This window comes from Paralichthys olivaceus, chromosome 7 (assembly GCF_024713975.1).
Source record: "Paralichthys olivaceus isolate ysfri-2021 chromosome 7, ASM2471397v2, whole genome shotgun sequence".
In the NCBI taxonomy this organism is placed as follows: domain Eukaryota; kingdom Metazoa; phylum Chordata; class Actinopteri; order Pleuronectiformes; family Paralichthyidae; genus Paralichthys; species Paralichthys olivaceus.
In genome coordinates, this window is record NC_091099.1 from 25,552,257 (window position 1) to 25,575,757 (window position 23,501).

The 23,501-nt window shown below is 40.9% G+C and overlaps 1 protein-coding gene across 2 annotated transcripts in view; it reads right to left on the reverse strand.

The window, feature by feature from the left end:
• Positions 1-341: 341 nt before the first annotated feature.
• glg1a (golgi glycoprotein 1a) overlaps positions 342-23,501 on the reverse strand; it is a 34,543-nt gene continuing 11,383 nt past the window's right edge. The window contains exons 5-26 of one of the 2 annotated variants that reach the window (XM_069527916.1): positions 22,668-22,871; positions 21,518-21,589; positions 19,433-19,619; positions 18,637-18,851; positions 17,815-17,936; positions 16,813-16,914; positions 16,251-16,404; positions 15,208-15,249; positions 13,954-14,178; positions 11,931-11,993; positions 11,502-11,615; positions 11,092-11,180; positions 9,899-10,016; positions 9,555-9,647; positions 7,229-7,366; positions 6,745-6,868; positions 6,504-6,646; positions 6,058-6,159; positions 5,696-5,803; positions 5,288-5,408; positions 4,541-4,647; positions 342-3,319 (exon numbers count right to left, since the gene is read on the reverse strand). In XM_069527916.1, coding sequence (XP_069384017.1) covers positions 3,152-3,319; positions 4,541-4,647; positions 5,288-5,408; positions 5,696-5,803; positions 6,058-6,159; positions 6,504-6,646; positions 6,745-6,868; positions 7,229-7,366; positions 9,555-9,647; positions 9,899-10,016; positions 11,092-11,180; positions 11,502-11,615; positions 11,931-11,993; positions 13,954-14,178; positions 15,208-15,249; positions 16,251-16,404; positions 16,813-16,914; positions 17,815-17,936; positions 18,637-18,851; positions 19,433-19,619; positions 21,518-21,589; positions 22,668-22,871 — 2,811 coding nt within the window. In that variant the 3' untranslated portion in view covers positions 342-3,151. The remainder of the gene's footprint in view (positions 3,320-4,540; positions 4,648-5,287; positions 5,409-5,695; positions 5,804-6,057; positions 6,160-6,503; positions 6,647-6,744; positions 6,869-7,228; positions 7,367-9,554; positions 9,648-9,898; positions 10,017-11,091; positions 11,181-11,501; positions 11,616-11,930; positions 11,994-13,953; positions 14,179-15,207; positions 15,250-16,250; positions 16,405-16,812; positions 16,915-17,814; positions 17,937-18,636; positions 18,852-19,432; positions 19,620-21,517; positions 21,590-22,667; positions 22,872-23,501) is intronic. The other variant, XM_069527917.1, reaches the window with a different exon arrangement.

Consider the following 23,501-nt stretch of genomic DNA (forward strand, 5'->3'; position numbering starts at 1 on the left):
CTGATGTGTGTTTGAGCTTCCATGTTTCTGCTTAATTTGTTTTTATTCATTATTTGACGATCTGAAATCGGGCTGTGACGTCATGATTGACACTTGGTATCAGCAGGTGAATAGGCCTCACTCCCTGATCACTGCTACAGATTCTGGATATCTGCTACCTCAACAAAGCAGCTCTTATATCCAGGATATGTTGGCTTAATTTTAGTGTTACAGCACAATTAGAACATGTTTTTATTTCTATTATTCTGGCAGTTATTCCACGTGCAGTAAAAGCCTCTCATAACTGTATTGCTATTGTAATACTTTTCATTGAAATAAAATGAAATCAACAGACATAACAGTAGAATAGAAACCTTGCAGACTTTATTATTATTAACAAACTTTCCAATTTTCATCTGTACAGAACAAAAAAAGTGTACAGGGAGAAAATAAATCAGATGATGACTGAGGAGCTCCACCGATCCTGACACGAAATATTGTTTACAAAAACATCTTTATCATCACAAACGTTCTGGTCGTCATAGCTTGGGACAACGAAAACCGAGAAGAATCGAGTGGACACACACACACACACACACACACACACACACACACACACACACACACACACACACACACACACACACACACACACACACACACACACACACACACACACACACACACACACACACACACACACACACACACACACACACACACACACATCTCTGCTGGGTGCCTCAGGGGGTTCTGGGATGTTCTGTACAGTGGGATCCCTCAGCGGGACGGCGCGCCAGAAGTAGGCACGCTTTGATAAAACTGACTTCAAATGGGGGTTTAAAAAAAAATAATAATAACGAAGGCAGTTGAATGAATCAGAGCGTCTCATTTTCAAGCAGGGAGGGCAGCGCTCACCACACCAAGCTGTAAACGACTAGAAAATAAATCAACAGTTCAGGCTAACTGCAAGGTGCGTAGTTAACAGTTTGTGACGCAGTACAGTGCACATGAGTACACATGACAGGCTCGAGCTGGGAGAGGACACGTTCTCCTCTCGTGGTTTTCAAGTCGGCAAAGTTGCTCAGATGCACGAAAACCTTTCCTTTAACGCCGACACCTTGACAAGTCTGACTTACAATAACAGTGAAACCTGGACCGGCTGGTTCCTAAAACATCAACCTCCAGGTTTCCACATGATGCATCAAATATACAGCCAAACAGGTCACACAGTCCCGTTGTCTGCTTTGCTTTAACGCCACAAACTTGACCTTTTTTTCATTTTGCAAATCAGTCGTTCTGTTTCATACAGAGTTAAAGCAACATCTTTTACATGATCCAAACAATATGTAACAGTTTAATCAAACTTCCTGTTTGGTCTTCATGTCCACATCTCTGATCGGTATCAATAGATTACAAAAGCAGCAGTGGTCATCCCCAAAGTATCATCACATTCGAGACATCCATGTAACGACCTGGTTTGTCTTTTTCAGTCACAAACTGTGATTATGTGGAGCCTCACTGATCAAAAGTCACTGAGTGTTCTGGACACCGTGACAACTCACTCTGCCGAACAAAGAGGTGTTTGCTCTCCCCTGTGGAAAAAAAAGAAAAACATCAGCCAGCTGCCGGAGCAAGTTGACACCTGGGGGATGCTGAAACCTTGTCCACCTGCACCCCCCTCCCTCCCACGCTTGCTCGCTGGAGAAAAGGCAACCAGAGAACATTCAAATCATTAAAAAAAAAGTTTGTCCATTAGTAAACAAATAAATAAGGCTATGACAAAACAATATATATATATTTATAGATATAAAAAAAAAGAACTAAGAATGTGCAATGATTCCAGTATCATCTTTACACAAAATGTTCACATCTCTATGATAATGTAGAGTATTTTTTTTTTCTGTCTTTCTTTTTTTAATTTTTTTTTCCTGCAATGCTCTCAGCTTCTCCGTGCCAACCAGCGTGACGACAACAGTCACTCTGCGAGTTCATGAGTGGGGGAGAGGGTGGAGAGAGACGAGCCAGGTATCCCAGTATGTCTGCTCCACCCAGTTCAGGTTCAGACTGGGATCACTATTGATGAGCTGGCGTGATGGAAAGAGGCCAGAGTGGTGCCAAACCAACTTCCCAACCAGCTGCTGAAACTGTGACATCAGCTAAACTGGGAGCAGCAAGTGGATGTGTTGCACGTATGGCACAGATTAAGCTTTAAAAAAAAAAATAATAATATGATCAGACAACATAAAAGGAGAGCCGAGGTTGCCAGGTCTGCTGTTTTAAATAAAAAAAAAAAAGAAAGAAAACTTAACCATAAAACTTTCCTGTTGTAGGAAGAGCTTTGAGCGACCTGGCTCCCCCACCCCCCTTTTTTTCTATTCTTTGTGGCTCGGTGGAGGGCTGGCTGGTTGGCACCGCCCGCCTGGCAGTCCCATGGCAATAAAATCGAACACACATCAGCAAAAAAAAAAAAAAAAAAAAGATATATATATCCAGAGCCAAACAACCCAAACAACCGTTAAGCAGGAGGACAAACTAAGAGAATATGGTGGTTCAAAGACAATTTGCATTACACACACAAACCTGCACTCACACATACAGACTCACACACACATACACTGTAGTCTCTATACATGAGGATTTCCCCATCCCACTTTCTACACATTTACACTTTACATTTTCATCCACATCCCTCCCCTTAAGTTTAACCTTGGACCCCGCATCCTTAAAACCCACCCTACCTCCTCCCCCTCCCTCTCCTCACCTAACCCAACCCCTCCCACCAGAGTTAAGGGGGCAGGGGGAGGAAGAAAAAAAAAAAAAAAAAGTAAATCGAGTGAGCGCAGGTAAAACAGCAGGATGACCCGGTGCTCTGTACTGAAACGATCTGAAGTAAATTCCATATGGGTGTGGTCTTCCTGGGGAGTGTGCGATTCACATGAAGCACAGGCAAGTCACTGTTCACACCCACTTTCACTTGCGAGACTGTGAGTGATGTCCCTCAAGAAGAAGCAGGAAGTGATTTGAAATGAAACAGGAGCAGAATGGAGAGGCAGATGGAGTATCTGTGGCTGACGGGGGGGGGGGGGTTAAATGATGGGGGAGGGATGGTCCGATTTCAGCTGTGGTCGTCTCTCCTGTGGGTGTGTCCTGACCCCAGATTGGTCATGGTCTACCTGTCCTTCAGCTCCTGAGTGACACGCTTAGTGAAACGGCCGCAAAGCAGCCCCATCAGGAAGAGCAGTGCCACACCAGCACCAATCACAGTCAGGATGTAGTTCTTGGACGGTGATGTCATCACCTGCATGGCCAGGTCTGAGAAACCCTCAGCGGGAGCCACCTACAGGATCATACAGGACAAGACAGTCCTGTCATACTCTTTTACAGAAATGTTTCCATGCTCTATTATAAGCTTCTGTCGAAACACCTCAACACTACCTGCAGTTAATCACATTCCCTCCAATCTGGAGGAAATGCTCAGTTTTTTCGAGGCGGCTCAACAATATTCAAGGACAAAAGAAAGTGCCCTGTTGCACTGAGCATTTTTTTCTGTTAAACAGGTAAACATGGAGAAAGTTCAGAGCTTGTTATAACTGGAGAACAGGAAATGACACAAAGCTTTTCCAAAATAAAGGCTGGCTTCTCTCTGCCACTAAGAAAACTAAAAGACCCCATTTTAAAAATGAAATACCATTTCAACCAGCTTGTCTACAGGTTATTATGTACCTTTGAAACTGTTTCAACTCCATTCTGTATTTATTTAGTTTTCTTTTTGAATGTTCTTTCTCGCCTGTTTGTTTTGTATTAACGCTGCTTCATTTATCCTTGATAGATTGTCACTGCGCTACATTGTCATTCTGGTGGACATGGACTTGGAACAAAGGGGGATGCAAGGGGGTGGGGGGGTGTAGGGGACAGTGAGGTAGATGGGGTACCTCTCATAACTAATCATTTAATTAACACAGCTGTACTATACTTGGATTTTTTTTCAATATATGCTGTAAACAAATATACAATGGCTCTAATAGAAAACCAATGAAAATGACTAACTAAGCTCAGCATTCCAATTTAAAGCTTTGTGCAGCTCAAGAAATCAATTTCAAAATGACAAGTGTTCACTTTATTTCAATAAATGCAAACCTAAGATTTAATCAGCTAATCTTGTCAACCAATTTCATAAAAAAAGGAGCCTGAAAAAAAAGGTTAATGAAGCACAATGACTCAACTTCAAAATGCACTGTTAACAGATTTAATGCAGATTAAAAAACAATTTAAAACTGATTTCATACAGCTCATCAAAATCCCAAATAAAGAAATTGACATTTTGTTTCTCAAGTTTGTAAAATGGAAATTCCTCTGCTGGATTGAGGATTAGATACTCTTACTTAAGTTTGTCTCCACTGACTTGAGAAAACTAAAAGCAGAGATCCTGTTTTTGTAGTTATTTTGTGTTGTGGTGTGAAGAGCTCAGAGTGTCTCCTGCTCTGTACCATCACCAGCACCTGTGTCCTCAGAGTTTGAACGGTTCCGCAGACAGTGCAAAGAAGGCGGGGTCCTGTACCTTGGCGGCGTAGCTCCACATTTCTATGCGATCCTGAAGTCTCTTCTTGCATTCTGGCTGCAGGCGAATGCGTTTGTCCTGCAGCGCCTCCATGAGACAAGACATCTCTGAAGAAACAAACGTTAAACAAACATTACTCACATTAACGTGTTATCTTGACTTGTAGCTGCATCGTAAGAGCTTAGATGATTTAGAGTCAATGCTACTCAGTCTTTACTTTTGAAATTGTTTTAGATGTAATTATATGTAATTCAACTTGTGGAAGCTTCTGGTAACAGAGTGGTTAACATGCAAACCATATAACTGCAACACCACTGGTACAGTTTCAGCTGGGACCTTTGCTGCATGTTGTTTCCTCCACTTTGCCCCGTGCATCTCCTGCTTCTATCACTATCAAATATAGCAGTGTGGAATATGGTAGTTGAACCAGAATGTTGCAAGGGTGATGTGAACTGGAGTTTTACTTTTAAACTACTTGCATATTGTTTGTTGGAGTTTTATTATGGCATTTAGTCTTTACTTGTGCTTTTATTTTGCAGGTACTTATTCCCTGTGTTTCGGTAATGCAGCATCAGTTGGTAGGGATAGTAGCACTTTGATTTACATGGATTAATAAATGTCAGTTTAATGGATGGTAAACACTTTAATATTTCAAATCTTTTATGACCACTACTTGTAATAAAAATGGGAACTTTTTATTTTCATGTCTATGTCACAGCTGAGGTGTTTGATGGTCTGTGAACTCACGGCGCCCCCTGCCAGGTGGGATGGCGGCACAGTGGTGCTTGATGTCCAAAGCACAGGCTGTGTGGAGGACAGGGTCGACGAAGATGTCCGCTTTACTTTCCTTCAGCATGTTCAACACCTCCTGCAGGACGAGGGGGGAGGCAGGGAAATAAGAGGGGAAGGAGAGAGAGAGGGAGGGAGGAAGAAAGACAATGAGGAGAGGAAAAGGAAAAAAAGACAAAGGTTTCATATGTTAGAATAAAAATCCAGAGAGGAAATGTGTTTCCTCCAATTCTATATAAAGGAAAGAAATTTTGTACAAACAAAGGGAATTGTTTTGAAATATAATTAAGCAGCATCTGTGCTGGCTGTACGCCATGTCGCTGTGGTTAACGTTTCGCTCAGTGATGCAGCAGTGGGTTGGTTTACCTTCTTACATGCGTCCTGTTTGATCTTCAGCAGGTTGACCTTGAGACACTCCTCCACCTGTCCCGTCTGCTCCTGAGCTGCTGCCTCCTCCGGACACAGACTGGAGATCTACAAACCAGATGACATCCCGTCATTGTTTTCATATTGGTGCCATTGTTTATATGAATTTCTATTTTAACTCAACATTTTGTTTCCAAATGCTTTGTATGACCAGTAGCACGGCTTATTAGTGTGCATGAAAGAACTGAAAGCCTTTATTTTTTATTTTAATTTATCATTTTGAAGAATCAAATTACAAAATCCTACACCCAGAATTCTCAGCATTTTCACAGTGTGGTGTTTGAAAGCAAAAATGTGTAAACCTCCTGTGTGCAATGGATCTGCAGCTGAAGGTCCAGTCTGTAGTCCAGCGCTGACTCTTGCAGGATGACCCTGATCTGATCCTCACAGTCAGAAGACAAACGCTGCCACAACGCACAAAAACAGGCATGAATACATTTGTGTTGTGGTAAATATCACTTGAAGAATTAATCATAGATCCTTGTGATTTCCCCTCTTAATTCATGTCCACACAACCATTTAACTGTTGGTTGTACAAAATATCACTGTACAAACTACAATTCAAACACAACCACAAACAACCAATAGGTGGTGACAAAGTCCAGATGACACATCACACACCACATGATTGTATCTGCTTAACTTAAACACCTACTGATCCAGGCAGACTTGTCACGGTGTAATCATATTCATGGTCCGCACAACAGTCCTAATGTGTGAATAGTTTGTGGAGAGTTATGATTCTGACCTGGTCAGCATATTTGAGTTTGAGGCAGGAGATGACCTGACCCTCCAGCTCGCTGTCTGCAGTTGCTTTGTTCAGGATGGGCTGACAGAACTTTGGGATGTCGGCTTTACAGGCTTTCCTCAGCACCGGGTTCAGCCTGTAGTCTGGACACGGACACGCACACGCACACACACACACACACAAAAGTCAGCAGGCATTCTTGTGGTCCTGATGATGCTGAGAGATGAGAGAGATTGTTTACCTGTGTTCTGGGTGATCTGTCTCTTTGTGATCATCTGTTTACATTTAGGATCCATGAGCTCACTGTTCTTGTTCTGTTTTAGACACTGAAGAACGTTCTTCCCCTCTGACTCTGTACAAAACCGCTGAAAAAACCCCAAAAAACCAAACACGTTACATACATAAAAACAAACATAGCACACAATGTGCGTTTGGGTGATCTACAATTTCATGGTTATAATCCATCTTCAGGAAATGTATCCAATTTACGAGATCACTGAATCATAATTGGACCAAAAAAAGTCAGGTGACACATGCAGTTTGGTGGAGTGTTCAATATTTACAAAATATTCAGCTCATCCAAATTTACAAGTGTTAACTGTAAAGTGACAAATTAGCTTTATTATGATAATAGAGAAAAAAGAGCTGAACACGCTAAATCTGCATCAGGAGCAGCAGGCGGGGGATAAACAGCCATCATTTTGACAAGGAGTTAGTGGACCTACCCTGATCATGTGCTTGCAGACCCTCATCAGCTGGTAGTCCAGTTCAGGATCAACCATCTCCACCTCCTGCAGCTTGAAGATCCGCTGGTGGCAGCGAGAAGTCAACTGACGCTTGTTCTCCTTCAGACACTCAATGACCTACAGTGAGACACGTGAACAGATTGGTGAGTCATACAGAACATTCTTACAGAGTGGACTGATGAGGAAAGCAGAGAAGCAAAGAGGTTTTCAAACCTTAAAATGTACACGTCTTGTTTTTCAAAGCAACACATAGACCATGCACATAATAAAGTCTTAACTGTGTGTACTGCACACACTGCTGATCATATGTACTTCCTTCATCAATTGAAATGCATTCAAGTGATTGACCCCTTCGTCCATATTCTGGTAAAGGACAAGATAAGTCTGGTAAATAATATAATAATGATAATATCTACTTTGTTGCCACTGTCAAATCAGTGTTATGGTATCATCAGTGGAGTCTGCTGGCTTAGAACACAGAGAACAGCTGTTTCTGGTTCAACATAAAGATCTCTCCCTCCAACATAAAGACATGTCTCTGAAGTAATCCTGTCCAAAATGTTGTCAGTGCAACCTGAGTCTGTTCAGATCAACAGACAACAACACTGCAATCCACATCTTGTGATATAGACAAAAGTTTTGGAGTTGCCTGGTTCACCATACTTGATCAATACTGAACAAATTGAGAATATTTTTTTCCTGGTCAATCATTTACAACTAGGGATGCACGGTAGAAATCAGCCTGATATATTATCGACACGACAATGGGAATTTTAAATTTTTATTATTGATCGGTAAATGAAATTGTAGCTGATAAAACGTCTGATAAACGGTGGTCATGATGTCATGACGCGCGTCTGTCCATACCCGTGGTTTACATAGGAACTGAAAGTGAGTTTTTCCATAGTTTCTGAGAGCTACTGTAGTTTTACAATTTGCAATAAATGTTTTACAAAGGTTCCGAGAGGGGGAAAAACATTTGCAAATTCTATCACTACCAATCTCACAAGTCACCTTAGAGTCCGTCATCGTGACGAGGAAAAAGGCCACAGCGAGGGTCAGTGTGGCAGTGCCTATCCAGCAGGCATTTGAGAACTGCAGGGAGTTTGCTAGAGACAGTCCAAAGGCTAAAGAAATTAATAAAAAAATCATCATCATTTTCCCTGGTAGAAGACCAAGGATTTCGCCGGCTCATGGAACATTTGGAGCTCCGCTGCACTCTGCCAAGTCGTCACTAATTTTCAGATGTGTCCCTGCGTGCTCAATATGATGTGGTCGCCGCACACATTCATAAGTCTGAACATTAGTTTTACTACGGACATATGGACCTCAGACGTCAGTCTGGTGAGCGTGCGTAGTTCGGTGACTCAGAGGCCGGTTGATGATTTAAACATGAAACGGACATTGTTGCATGCGCAGCAGTGTTCTGGCCCACATACAGCAGCAGCTGTGAAGCTTTTGAATCTATGTTCCGGCAGTGGAACATTACAAAGGAGAGGGTTCACTTTGTACTTTGGGACAATGCTCACAATATGACCGAGGCTATGGAGGACTGTGGGGTTGCAAGCTTGGGCTGCATGGTGCACACTTTACAAAGAGCTGTAAATGAGGCTACATTTTTTTAAATAAAAGATGCACTTGATAATTTGTTTCAACTAATTGTGTTTAATAATTGATAATTGTCTGTTCAGAAATATTGTCAGTGGATTTAATTTATTTTGCATTTTTATGCGGCCATGCTAAACAGGTCGTTATTGGTATCGGCTGGAAAAATCCATATCATGCAACATCCCTATTTACAGCCAAAAATATGGGGAAATAAGTGCTGGGTTCAAATATCTCAAAGTTATCCTGCCTGCATGTTATCTAATAAAGGAGGCAATAACACATTTTCTATCACCTCGTCTGAACATTTCTCTCATTAAAGCCAAATTATCATGTGGCTCCACTTCACTATCTGAGAAACATAATTGTGAATTTTCATGAGAATATTCCAGATGACTTTTGCCCTGAAATGAAACTATTTCTATAAGCGGGTACTAGCCATCTGCTGGACAATGATAGTGTCCACAACTGTTTCAGGTCTTCAGTGCTTAAACAATAGTTACTTAAACTGACTGAAGAATGTTTCTCAATAGTTAATCACCTGAACTGACCACAAACCTATGGCTAAAACATTTCTACCATTTCTGAAATGTTCATTAAACTGAACTGAAACTACTGACCACTAAATGCAATAAAGGTGAAATGTGTCTTTTTTTAAGTGAACAGAAATGAGTGCTTTTGCATATGTGTGACTCCTGACCTGTGCGTTGCCGTAAGCCACATTCTGACACAGTCTGGTGATGTCCTGCTTACAGGAGTCGTAAAGCTCCGGCTCCAGACGGATATCCTCCGACTGCAGAGATTCAAAAAGGATTTAGTGGACATACAGAAAACATGGACACACAAGGAACAGCTTACTTTTAATTTGTGTAGGCATGAAAAAAAAATGAAAATTTAGTTTGGTTCAGGATCAAAACCACTACACCTCTCACGTCCCGCCTTATGGAGGAATATATATCGATCAGCCACAAAGGTTAAACCAGTAAAGTAGGCTCCCTGTCTCGGTGACCGACTGACGTGATGTTGCCGTGGCAGTGAACGTACCATCTCTACCTCCTCCACCCGCAGCTGTTTACGACATTTGACGGACACCCGCTGCTCCTTGGCCTCCTGCAGCGTGTCGTTCCTCACTGTGATGCTGAGGCACATCACTACGTCCACCCTGAATGACAGGAAGACATGAGGTCATTCAACTCAGTCTGATTGTTTCTACTTCTCTATGGAAAGTCTGTTGATAAGTTGTGGAATTAACAGCAGAAGGAATGTGTTTGGCTTCCAACAAATTTGTCCTGTGAGCCCATAAAAACTAACCATCTATCATTCCATGCTTTACATGATCATGAGGTGTTTTAGATATCTGGTAAACTTCACTCTAACCCTGATCCTGATCTTGAAGCAGAGGTGGTTATAATTATTCAGCGGAGGAACACTGTTTAAAACATTTAATGTAGCGAAAAACTTGAATCAATTATGTTCTGTCACTGCATCGAGGCAGAGTAGTCCCTGTCCGCATCATGATGCATTGGAAAAACTGTAAATTTCCGCACCTCTAGTTGTAAAACATCGCTTTTGTTACGTTATCGCCTCACGACTACAATAATTTCAACCCCTTAAACGTAAACAAATTCAACTGAATGAGCGTGATTTGGGCCATTGCTATTTGGTAGGAGTCAACGCCTGAGCTACGACCTGCCTCCGGACATTCAGTTGGATTTCTAGCATGTCACTGATGTTTGGTTACATCATTCAGGTTTATAAACTGCACCAAGCTTGTTTTACATTTCTGTTTTACAAGTTGTGGCAAAAACTGAAGTCTTGAGAATGAGCTGTGATAGAAAACTGAACGTGACTGCAGAACAGACAGATTTACTGATCGCATAATTCACATATTCAATTGTTGCTGTTTATTCCAACAGCTCCTTAATACATGTTTGATTTATAGTTTACACTGAGCTATTGGAATAACATATTTAAAATTAAGTACAACAGCTCCTGAAAGTGACAAGAAGAAGACCTCGATATCTGGTTATGACCTGTTGACCTCAATCAATCCTGATGACAGATTTTTTATTGGCAAAGCTTTTTAACTGAGCCAAGGAATAACTCTGTTGTAAAATTCTGCTGAATCATCTGTCTGGAGCCTATCAATCATATTTTTCTCATGACTGAGTGTTAAGCCAAAACCCCATCAGTACCACAAGGACCATTTAAAACCACTTTGATTTTGTGGGTCTTACTTCTTCTTTATGTTGGGACACAGTTTGAGGACGTCTTCCTTGCAGGCTGTTTTGAACTTATAGGAGAAACGGAAATCTTTGATCTGAATCTGAGGAAAGAAACACAGACATTATAATTAGTGATACATTTAACAAGTAAAACAAATGCCTAAGTAATATAATTGAGAATTGGGTGAAACGTCCAGTTTGGAGGATTTAGGGTGATCTATCAGCCTACATCAGACAAACCAAACACTGGATCTTGAAAGGGATTATTGCCTTTCTTCCTCCTCAAGGACCTGTGGTTCTGCTACACACTTCACTACTCAAAGCCACTGAATACTACACACTGAAGCTTTACAATGTGCTTTTAGTTCAGAATGAGGGCATTTTTCTTCTTGTGTTGAGCATAATGTGATCCGTCTGCTCACCAGCTGGAAGTGTGTCACTCCCACTGCACACTTCTCATTCATCTCCTTCTGGTGTTTGTTCTGAACCAAGCACTCCATCAGATCACCAGTGTCGATCTGATTATCAGCTACCTCCTAACAAACAGAGACATATAGACAATAAAAAACAGGCAGTATTGAATATTGACATCTGAATAACTTTCAACAACCAAAATCTCACAGTTCTACAATACAAATTATCCATCATGCATTTAGACTCCATATAAAATACTTCCTGCTTTATTCTTTCTCTTCAGTATTTTGGCTTTAGAAACCAGTTTTAACACAGTCGACTTCCTTATATCAGGGCAGCATATCTCTTCTTTAGGTGCCAAAAATTCCCGAAATTCTTCCTCTCGCTCAAACTGGATTTCAGAACTACCAACTGTGAATTTTTTGGAAAAGACTTACGTGGCAGTGGGACTGGATGACGGGTTCACAGGCTCTCATAAGCAGTGCCTCGATCTGAATATCCTGAGGACAGAACAAATGGAGCGATGCAGTTAACACAAAACATCCAGTAAGATCAGATCAGTCAGCTACGATGATGCTGCCTTTATTCCATCAGGACGGCTAACAAAGTCAGTGTGAGAGTTAGATTCAGCGAGAGGACGTTCCCTACCTGAGGGCTGGCATTAAGTACGATTATTTTGAGATATTGTCATGAGTCACGATTTCAGTGGAAATTGTCAATTATACATTTCTTTTTAACTGAAGAGAAACATATATTAAAGACTTAAGATTTGCGAGTTAAAATAGGAGATAGACGTAGCAAAAAATAAGATAAAGGGAAAAATCAATACATTTTCATTTCTTTTTTGAAAAGCAAGCATTATTAATTGAGATACTTTATTTGTCACATACCCAATAAAAGCCCTGCACACTTTAGACACGAACACTGCTTAGAATTATTACGTAGTGTAAACTCGGAAAGGGGGTATTGTCTTAAGGTGCTTTCAGACATGCAATGAACAGCAGACATTTTATTGAAATTGCCCATTTTGTCTGTGAGAGGAGTGAGCTGCTTTGGACATTTTACAGAACTTTTCCTGCTAGCCCCCTAGTAAAATGTCTGGGAAATGTGAGGATACAGCAGAAAAATGTCTAGGGAAAATAACAGTGAGTATGTGGCCGTGTCAATTAGGGATGGGCATGATTAATCGATGAATCGATAAAATATGCAAATAATGCGCAGAGGTACCGATGCACCCCGGCGACGTCAGTCCCCTCAGAGCGGGTGTTTTCAGCGGCTGGACTGACGGTCACCAGGCTGCGGTTGCGTCTCAGGTTGTGTGAGTTTATTAACAGCTTCCTGAGAGCTCGCTCTATGAACTGGAGGTGACTCGACCAGAAAACGTCCCCTGTAATAACTGGTGCTCCCTCAGTGATGTTTAAACAACAACAAGCCTTTGTCGCACAGTGCCTGGAAGTCATGATGATTCTTAAGGTGTGTATGTTACATGTTTTTTCTTTAGTTGAGTATTTTTTAAACCACAGTATCAAATCAGACCGTAAAAAAAAAATGATGTGGACTCCGGTTCGGGAAAGTGACGCCAGTACTGAAGCACCTGAAAAGTTATTTCCTCCTCCTGTCTTCATAGACTTCTTCATCTGCAGGATTTACTCTGTGTCAATAAACTATCGAATAATGTGCGGGGTACCTCTGCATCCCGGCAACGTCAGTCCGCTCAGAGCGGGTGTTTTCGCTGGCTGGACTGACGGTCACCAGGCTGCGGTCACATCTGACCCCTGACAGACCTAAGTATTATTATGTTTTTGGTTAAGTTATTGTTTAACAAGATTTTTTTTATTATTATTATTTTGGAACAAACGAGGGTCAATTGTGTTTAAGAGCACCGGCTCGCAGCTGCAGGTTCCTATGCTTTAAAGCGCTGCAGCGCACACCTTCAAGTCTAACCATTGAACGTCAGTTTAGCGGCCACAAGAGTTTTTCTTCTCATTAGAAAGATTTCATCCAGGAAAAACACGCTGTATTTTGTATTTTCATTGCATTTTTAATATATAAAAAGTTAAATAATGTATTTTAATTAATAAAAAAAATTAACGATTGATCGTTAATTCTCCCGACGATCGATTAAGAAAATTTAATCGAATGCCCACCCCTAGTGTCAATGACGTTTCTCACAAGTAACTGATGCAAAAATTGAAACAATACAAATATCTCAGGAGAAAACAGAGAAGCAATGCAAGTAGAAGACGCTGACAAAGATGTCAACTTGAAAAGACAATGAGATTTTGACAATAAGGGGTGATGCAGGAGTGGATGAGCAGTAAAACACAATTTCCACAGCGGAATTTTTATGTTATGACGGGCCTCCTGCCTGCGCTACCCAAAGGCTTTATTGTGTTAGCCGCTGAAACCAGAGAGAGTATAATGGAATACAGCAGCAGTTGCAGCAGCTGTGGTAGTTACCTCAGATTCTAGCTCTGTCAGGTTTCCCACCACAACTCGGCAGTCAGACACCAGGTCCTCCAGGTGGTCCTGCAGACACTCAAGCTCCTGTCCTGCCTCGGTCTTCTCGCTACACCACTTCCCCAGGTCGGTCAAACAGCGTCTCTGCAGCTCAGGGTCCAGCTTAACGTCCAGTGCCCTCTGGTGGAGAATCCTCTGCACCTCCACCTTACAGTCCCTAGAGAGCTGCAGAAGGATTACCATGTCCAGTTAGAAAAAGACCAGAGAAACAGCTCCCATTTATTGTTCATTAAGGCTTTAAACTGATACTCCACTCCATAATTTTAGTGTTCCTATCCTTTAGAAAGGCATTTTCCCCCAAAGGTGGCTCTTTGAAATATGCAGATTTGTATGTTGAGACAGTCATTAAGTGCTTTAAAACGTGTATAGGTATATATACATATATACGTACAGCACTTTTCTAGTCTTGATGACCACTCAAAGCACTTTAGTTCACCCATTCACATACAGCACTTTCATTATCACACATCATTCACACACCATCAAGGACAGTCAGAGCTACAGCCAGAAAATACACTATGGACATGAAAAGAACAATGTGTCATTGTTTGGCCAAAGTAGAGCTGCATAAACAGAGTCGAGTAGTTTCATTTTTAATTTTGTCGACTATACAATTACCTAAAACAAGAATTTAATCAGTGAAGGAAAAAAATAATGAGTTGGAGCCTTTAATAAGACATTTGGGATTGGTTAACTCCCTATTCCTCTTCTGTGGAGCAATGACATGAAAATTATATGTCAAAATTCATCAACGTCAAACTCAAAGCAAACTGACTGCATAGATCGACGTTATCCCAAAAATGATCCACTGATTGTCATGATTCCATTAAACTTTATACTGAATTTCAGTGTAAAATCTAGCAGTGTAAATTCTGGTGTGCCCAAACGTTTATACAGAGAATTTAAATTTGGAGTATCATTTTAAAGCACATGTAACTCTGATGATTTGGCAAGAACTTGTTTTACAGCATTTGATTAATAAATGTAAGCACCTTAAGATTGTCTAGAGCTTAGAATTGATTCTTCGCATCACATCACATTGCGGTAGCTCACTTCAGTTTACCAATTCCTCTTGAAAATCAGTTCCCACATGCACCAATGCCAGCGTAGAATTACCAGAACACAATCACTTCCCCCAACAAACCACCAGTCGTCATGACAGACGTCCAGTTTACTGTGATAGTACATACTCACAATAAAACCTTGGTTTTCTGCTTCAGATGGCCCACCAGGGAGCTATGAGAACATGTTCTGGTCAGTGAGAAAGCTCACAAAAGCTGTATTTACCATTGGCTCTATTTTCTTCTCGATACACCTACCTGCTGTGATAAATGTATATTTGTCAAGGACAAAAAAGTAATTCACTTGAATTTTCCAGAATTAAGAATCATCGTGCTGATGCTAGCTGATTAGCTTGTTAGGATGAGCATGTGATAACAGTTTGACTTTCTGCTTACAGCTAACTGTTGTTGTCTGGATGTCTTGACTGAGAGTCTCAGGTTCACAGCAACTACATGAACACTTCCTGCCCCAGACGAGCCAGAGCTTCAGAGTAAAAGCATCAGTGATTCTGCTTCGATTAGTTTCATCAGAACCGGTCTTTATTTTACTTTATCATAGAAGTACTTCATTTTACTTTATCATGAAAGTACTTTATTATTTTAGAACACTGCTTAATTTCACTTAAAGCTAGACAACCTCCTCAGAGTTTATCCTACATGGAGATTTATCATTCGCATTGCTTGAGGCCAGAACTAAGAGATATGCTGCTGAATTAAAACTCTAACAGACTGACATGTGATGAGCATTGTCTGTGTTGTAATAGTTTTGCATTGATTGTTAGTATTGTAGTAATTCGTATTGAATCGTCCAAGCCTCTAATATCTATATTGTCAGTTGTTTTTTTAATTCAACAATCTTTTTTTGAGCTCTCCATTGTTGACATTTCTGCTGTTGATCCTGTGTGAGAGTATCAAACACATTCTGTCCCTATAACACAGAATCGTTAGGTAACCACCATGTGAACAGATTCTGCTTTTTTTTCATGTGGTGGAAAATAGTTCAGAATGAGAACTGCAGTTATTTGTAAGTGACTGAGCAGGTCTATGTCAACTTTGATCTGTATGGACAGACACCAGTATTATCATTTGGGTGAACAAATCATTTCAAATTATTTTAAAAGGAGATGAGCTAAAAAGTCTCTCTTTGGTCCTGGAGTGATCACAGTAGAGACTCACCCTTCGCCCCTGCTCCACAGAGCGATAAGCGTGGCGGTACAAGCAGGAGAAAATGGCACCCGGCGGCATCATCTCGCTGGTTTCGTTCCATCCGTGAGTGTGACAGAGCCGAGCTGCGTCACCCTGGCATTTCTTATACAGGATGGGATCCAGCCTGAGCAGCAGCACAAGCCATGATTAGCAGATGGGTTGTTCACTGTGGGTACCTCATGTGTCAGTGTTCAAACATTACGTAGTAATGTGGCACCAAACTGAACAAATTTACTGCACATCTGCTACAACAGATATTTCTGTTGGTGAACATTCAATTATATTACCACATAAATAAACAAAACATACATTGATACTTACTAAAGACAGACTATTTACTGTTAAAGGACCAGTGAAGAGTGTTATTTTACATCGCTCTATTTAAAAAAATAATTCTGACTGTAATTCAAATTTAAACAAATATACTCTTAAGGATTACATGAATTTAATCACTGTTCCTTAAAGATTCTGATCTCACCCTAATTGTTTTTGTTTATTGTGGCTTTGCATGAAAAAGGTTAGCACATCTTACTTCCAGTCTCTGGCGATGAAGTACTGCAGCTCCAGCAGTCTGTGTTCACAGTCCTCTACCATCTTCTCAGTGTACAGATGCTCCATCAGACAGGATAGGATCCTGCAGGAACAACACCAATATATTCAAGTCTAACAGATGTTACACACCAAACTCAACACTGGAGAATGAGACTCATTACATGTCAGACATCATTAGAAGTTCAATATTGATTTTCCTTCATCATTTGAAATGAGCAGAGGCCATTTTACCCTAACATTTAAACTTTTTATAGATTCTTTGAAGCAGATTAGATTCTACTACAATGTACAATAATGATAAATGCAATATCTGTTTTTAATGATATTTTATGTTAGTTCGTCAACTCTCAAACTGACAGGTTTGATATTTTATCAATGCAGAATAACAAAATAACACATCAGTAAATAGCATGTGATTTTATTAAATATACCAGTCACATGATAGACAGTATCTACCAACTAATTCCACAAATGTTTGTCTATGTGTCTGTCTGTGGAATCTATATCTCGAGAACTGTTCGTCTTGTTGGCTTCACACAAACCTGAGTATTGTTAATGGCCCAGGAATGTGCAGTGCCCTTTTGGTGGGATCTGAATATGCTATAAATTCACTTCCACTTTAGTAAGTTGTCTTCAAAGTAAAAGCACAATTTTGTTTTGTTGCTATAAGGCTTAGTGTGCAGCTGAATGGCAGAGCTTTTATTTTGAAAAGTTGTGATGTTTTAAGTTGATTTGATTTGAGTGTCAATTGCATAACAGATCTCTGAAATAGCCAACATGCCATGTATGAAAAAATAACACCGTTAAGTGAACTATTCAAATTTATATGTAAGCCACATGCATGTTATAAAGCAAATACAGTTTCATTTTATGAAAAACATTAACCATGTTAATTTTGCTATCAGGTAGGATGAACACAAAATTTTCTATCTTCACTCTGCACCATAGACTGTTTTGATTGAAGAGTGGGAGGGCGACTCACATGGGGTCTCCATTGCGGATGTGTTTGCAGGCAGTCTGGATGACAGACTCACACGCCTCATTCAGTGCTCGATCTATGCGGTAGTCTGCTCCTGGATCGGCTTCCTGAATCAGAGTCTGGAGCTAAGGACAGAGAGGAATAATCCTATCAAGAAAAAAAAGTCTGACAATGCGCCACACCAGATGGGGCTCTGCTCTGTGGGGTATTGAAAGACATTCTGGGAAATGTAGTAAGTAAAAGGTTTTTCACTTTTTACCTGACTGATTCCTGAAAACAAATTTTAATTGTTCCAGACTAAACTTGCCACGTCAACATGGAGGCTGCATTTATATCCATGTCTCTCTATGACTTAACTTTAAATGTGATGACTTAGGAGCCTGTATGTATTAAACATATTAAGTGTATTTTATCATAATAGGCATACGAGTACTGGACTTATGACCAAAAATATGTGTTGTGAGCTCACAGTGACCAAGACCTTTGATCCCAATATTCCAATCAGTTCACGCTTGAGTTAAAGTGAACGTTTCTGCCAAATGTTGGGATTTTCTCAAGGCGTCCTAAGACTAAAACTGTGCTACTTTTAACAGCTGTATTCTGTTTCACTGTCCGCCTCACTGGTTTACAACATCCTGTTATTAGTGTGAGGTGAGAGTGGCAGCATCCCCACTGAGTTGGCTGTGTAACATCATAGGTGTCATAGTGGTGTAGTAAATTAACAAAATATTTACATTTGTTTACCAGACTAGTATTGCTGGTGCTGAAGGTAAGGTATTATTCCCAACCTCATCTAGATTATTGTACCTATTAATGTAGACTTACCGCCCTCTGACAGTTGGGGTCGATGGCTCCCATGTCTCCTCGGCCGACCCTCATCAGGCAGTGCAGTGTTCGTCCTTTTCGGTGCAGACCGGAGCAGTGACCCTCGATCTCGCTGCGACAGTGCAGCACTATCTCCGGGCTCAGGGAAAAGTCCTCCATCAGCATCCGCCTGTAGTCCATCATCTCGCCTTGACACTCGCCGCCGACCACACGGCCTAAAAACACACATTCATGCACACGTTTAAAACTGTGGGGGCTTGTTTAGGTATAAAATACTGGACTCAAAATATATTATCAGAATATAATATAAATGTCAATGGAGGTAAACAAGATTTTTAGACAATCACATTTTTTATACAATCATTAAAAAAGGTTTAGCAGAATTATCATTCATAATGGAGTAGACTAAGGTTTTATAGTAACAACTTGAATTTATAAACATTATTTTATAACCCTTCATTTGAAGATAGATTTTTCTGATAATTAACTTTTTGCCTAGTTTAATCACTGAGCTTTCTGGGAAATTAGGCGACTTCACAGATATTTCTTCTTTTTTACTTTCCCTGAGCTGCTCACATTCAGAGCACAAGGTTTTTGCCTCTTAGAGTTTGTACTAATGATAAGACGTGAGACAGACTGACAGACAGTAAATAAATCACAGGTGAAAACACACCAGTGAATGACAGGTAATCCAGCTAGTAGTGGCTTCTGGCTGCCAAACAAACAATCAAGGACAGTGATTGGTGGTTGGGACTGAGAGTGATTGACAGGTTCACAATGAGGCGAAGCTGCTCACCTCGATGCACAACAGACTCCAGACAGAGAAGCAGGTAAGACAGGCGAGCTTCTCGAGCTCGGGGCATGTTGGTGTCCACGCTGCAGTGGTACTTCCTCAGGTCTGACTTGCAGGCTTTGGCCAGCGAGTAGCTGACCTTATAGTCCTGAGCAATCAGCTTCTGCCTGGTGGTCAACGCCTCTTGGCACTAAGGACATGGAGCCAACATCAGCATCACAACAGAGCTAATCACAGGCAGATCAGGTTTTTTATTTTGGATTTGCCTCTGATGTGACAGATCATTTATTTACTCTATATACACGCACACACACACAGCTCAAAAAAATTAAGGGAACACTTAATCACACTTCACATCAGATCTTGATGAACAAATTGTTAATTATTCAATATGAAAATCTTTACTGATGTACATTCTATAATTTGTTGAGAGCAAAATTATGTAACAACGGTCAAAGGAAATCAAATCATTAACCCACTGAGGGCTGGATTCAAAATCATACCGAAAATCACAGCAACTCCTAATGTTACTGAGTACTGTATATGGTCCCCATGTGTCTGTATGCACTTCCAACAACGTGTGGGCCTGCTCCTGATGAGTTGGCGGATGGTGTCCTGAGTGATCTCCCCCAGAACCGGATAAGAGCATCAGTGAGCTCCTGCACTGTCTGTGGTGGTACTTGGCGGCAGATACAACCAAACATAACGTTCCATAAGTGCTCAATTGGATTTAGGTCAGGGGAAGGTGAGGGCCAGTCAAAGGCATCAAGGCCTTCATCGTCCAGGAACTGCCTACACACTCTGGACACATGAGGCCGGACATTGTCCTGCACCAGGAGGAACACAGTGCCCACTGCACCAGTTTTAAGTCTGGCAATCTCTCTGAGGATTTCATCCTGGTAACTAACAGCAATCAAGATACTGTTGGCTATGACATAGAGGTCTGTGCCTCCCCAGGTCCTACTAGAGGTTGTCGGGCCCTCATGGAGTCACTTTCTAACAGTTTGGTCAGAGCCTGCTAGAGCTCATTTTGTAGGGCTCTGGCAATGCTCCTCCTGTTCCTCCTTGCACAAAGGAGCAGACAGCTGTCCTGCTGCTGGATTGATACCATTCTACAGCCCGCTCCAGCTCTCCCTGTGTAACTGGTATCTCCTGGTATCTCCTCCATGTTCTTGAGATTGTGCTGGGAGACAGCAAGTCTTCTCGCGACCGCACGTATGGATGTGCCTTCCTGCAGGAGCTCGACTACCTGTTGTGATTTAAATTTGCACCAAACCAAGTGCAACTTATTAATTATCACTTGTGCTTCCTAAATGGACAGATTGATCCCTGACTTAGTGTTACACTGTGACGATGAAGTGTTCCCTTAATTTTTTAGCTGTGTTTGTGTGTGTGCGTGCGCATGGGTGTGTGTGCTATATATACATCTTACTTCCAGTACTTTGAGGGAAAAAAATGAAGGGAACGCTTCATCCTCACAGGATAACACCAAGTCAGTTAAACTTCAGGGATCAATGTGTCCATTTAGGAAGCACACGTGATAATGAATCAGTTTCACTTGCTTTGGTGCAAATAAAGGTGACAACAGGTGCAATGGAGAAGCAAAATCAAGACAACCCCTAAAAAGGGAATGGTTTTACATGTGGCTGCCACAGACAGCTGCTCTCTCCTTATGCTTCCTGACTGACTCTTCTCTAGTTTAAGTCGTGCTAGTGTCCTTGTCACTACTGGTAGCATGAGGCGGTACCTGCAGCCCAATCAGGTTGAACAGCTAGTACAGGGCTCCTTTGTCTGAGGAGGAACAGGAGGAGCACTGCCAGAGCCCTACAAAATGACCTCTAGCAGGCTACAGGTGTGCATGTTTCTGATCAATGAGGGTGGCACGAGGGCCCGACGACCTGTGCTCACAGCCCAGCTTGGGTTGCTGGGTTTCCATTGACCGTTGTTTCCTCATTTAGTTCTCAACAAATTATACAATGTACATGAGTTAAGATTTTCAACTTGAATAATTCATTTATGTTAATCTACAAAATTTCTCTCGAAGATGGTGAAGAAAATAAATTCTTGGACTGGGTGAGCAGCACTCACCCTCTCAGTCATTGCCTCCTCAAACTTGTGATTGAAGAGGCATTTGTAAACTCGTCCCTCTCCTGCCAGTGTCTGGAAAATCAAAATAAAAAACACTTATTACACCACAGCTTCAGTTATTTAGTCAGTCAATAACTCAGAGGTGAGGGTAATGTCACAGATGATGTTAAGCACACTAACAGTCGACTTTGTCATCAGGTTGTGTTCTCTTTGTGAGTTTGAAGAAATCTTCAGGAATAAAACATTGTCAAAGATAATGTATTTTCACTAAAAATGAATTTCCCCCATTACACTTACTTACTCTGAAAATAACATACAAAGTTGCCTATCGACGGGATCCGACTACACAATAGGGTGTAACATGTGATTGGTTAGTGTGTCATAATGGTCGACAACCCACATTAAATCCAGGGTGCCTCACAGCGTCCTTAAAGAAAGATTAGCATGATTGACTTGTTTTTAACCTTCCACGATTGGTTTTGTAATTTCTGTGATGTTAACTAATAGGATCACAGCTAACCACGCTTTCCCGGAAGAGAATAAACTGTACATGAATGAAAGGAATAATGATTACACACAAGTTTTTAGGCTTTTCCAAGCACAAGACAGCCAGTGTCATACACACTGCTTCTGATGCCATCTGACAAAGAAACCATCTTAACAAACATAAATATCACCAGCATTAGGAGTTGATAATTCCATACTAGATCTGATCGTTTCATAAAAATATATTCAGTATGTTTTCTAACCTAAAAACTGAGTTAAGAAGCACAAAATGAACTAGAAAAGTTGCTACCGCCAATGAGTTTCAAAATGTAGGCAACTGATGAACTTGTTTATAAAAATAAAATGATCAGAAAAAGAAAAGATAAAGTGATTACATCCTCAATCAATCAAATTCTATTTGTATAGCCCCTTTTCGTAAATCAGTTTGTCTCACTGGGCTAAACAAGATGCAACCAAAGAATAAAAACCTATTAACATGTATATTATTGTTAAGCAGGATATACAATTTGCAGCATACGCTGAAATCAGTCTTACAGAAGAGAAATAACATTAAATGCAATGATGAAAGTTGTCTCTTTTACAAAGCTGTAAGTCAAAATCATGAACTTGTCTTGGTCCTGTGGAGATGTGAATACATCCTTACATTTTCACAGAAGCGCTCCCGGTCCTCACGGCAGGCGAAGTAGAGGTAGCGGTCAAGGTGGAAGTCATCTGAAGACAGTTCAGCCACTCTCATGATGGCCTTCTTACAGTCATCCTTGATGGCGTGAGCCCCAGGCTGCTCTTCGACCTCCCGTACCAAACCTTTCTCCAGACACGCGATCACCTCACCCTGAGAGTGGACGTCCTGCACGGAGGTCAAAGATCCAACCACAGCAGAGTTTTAGCAATTAGATTTCAGTGTCACAGTCAATTTTGTTTCGGTGTTACAACCAGGATAAATTTATGGAGAACAGATAATCATTTCTGTTTTGTTCTTTCATTTTATTCATTCCTGTTTATATCAGCCTCATGTTCCATGTATTTAGTAAGACACAGACTTTGTACAGCTACAGTACATCGCAGCAGCTTCTGTCCTTTGCTTTGACTTCTTCACACTTATTAATAGGGTCAGCTCCCCGAAATTCAGTAACAAACAGTGCCCTTGTTACTTTGAATATGAACAGTATAAAGCAATAAAATGTTTGTTCTGTGTATTATCCAGACAAAGTTGTTATTATTATACGGATTAACTGAGCCTTTAGAAAGATTCTGCTCTAGAGACACAAGTACATATGTGAAAATACACATTTTAATACACTCATTGGTGCTCAGCAACACCGGGGAACATTAGAGGTTTGAAGTTTTACTGGGTGTTTAAGTGACCGAAATTCAATAATCTTTGTTTCAGAAAATGCATCATTTAAATCCATACTGCAGCCATTTTTATTTTTGTGACTCCACACTTTTCTCCACTCAACATATCTGATGTGTCTGC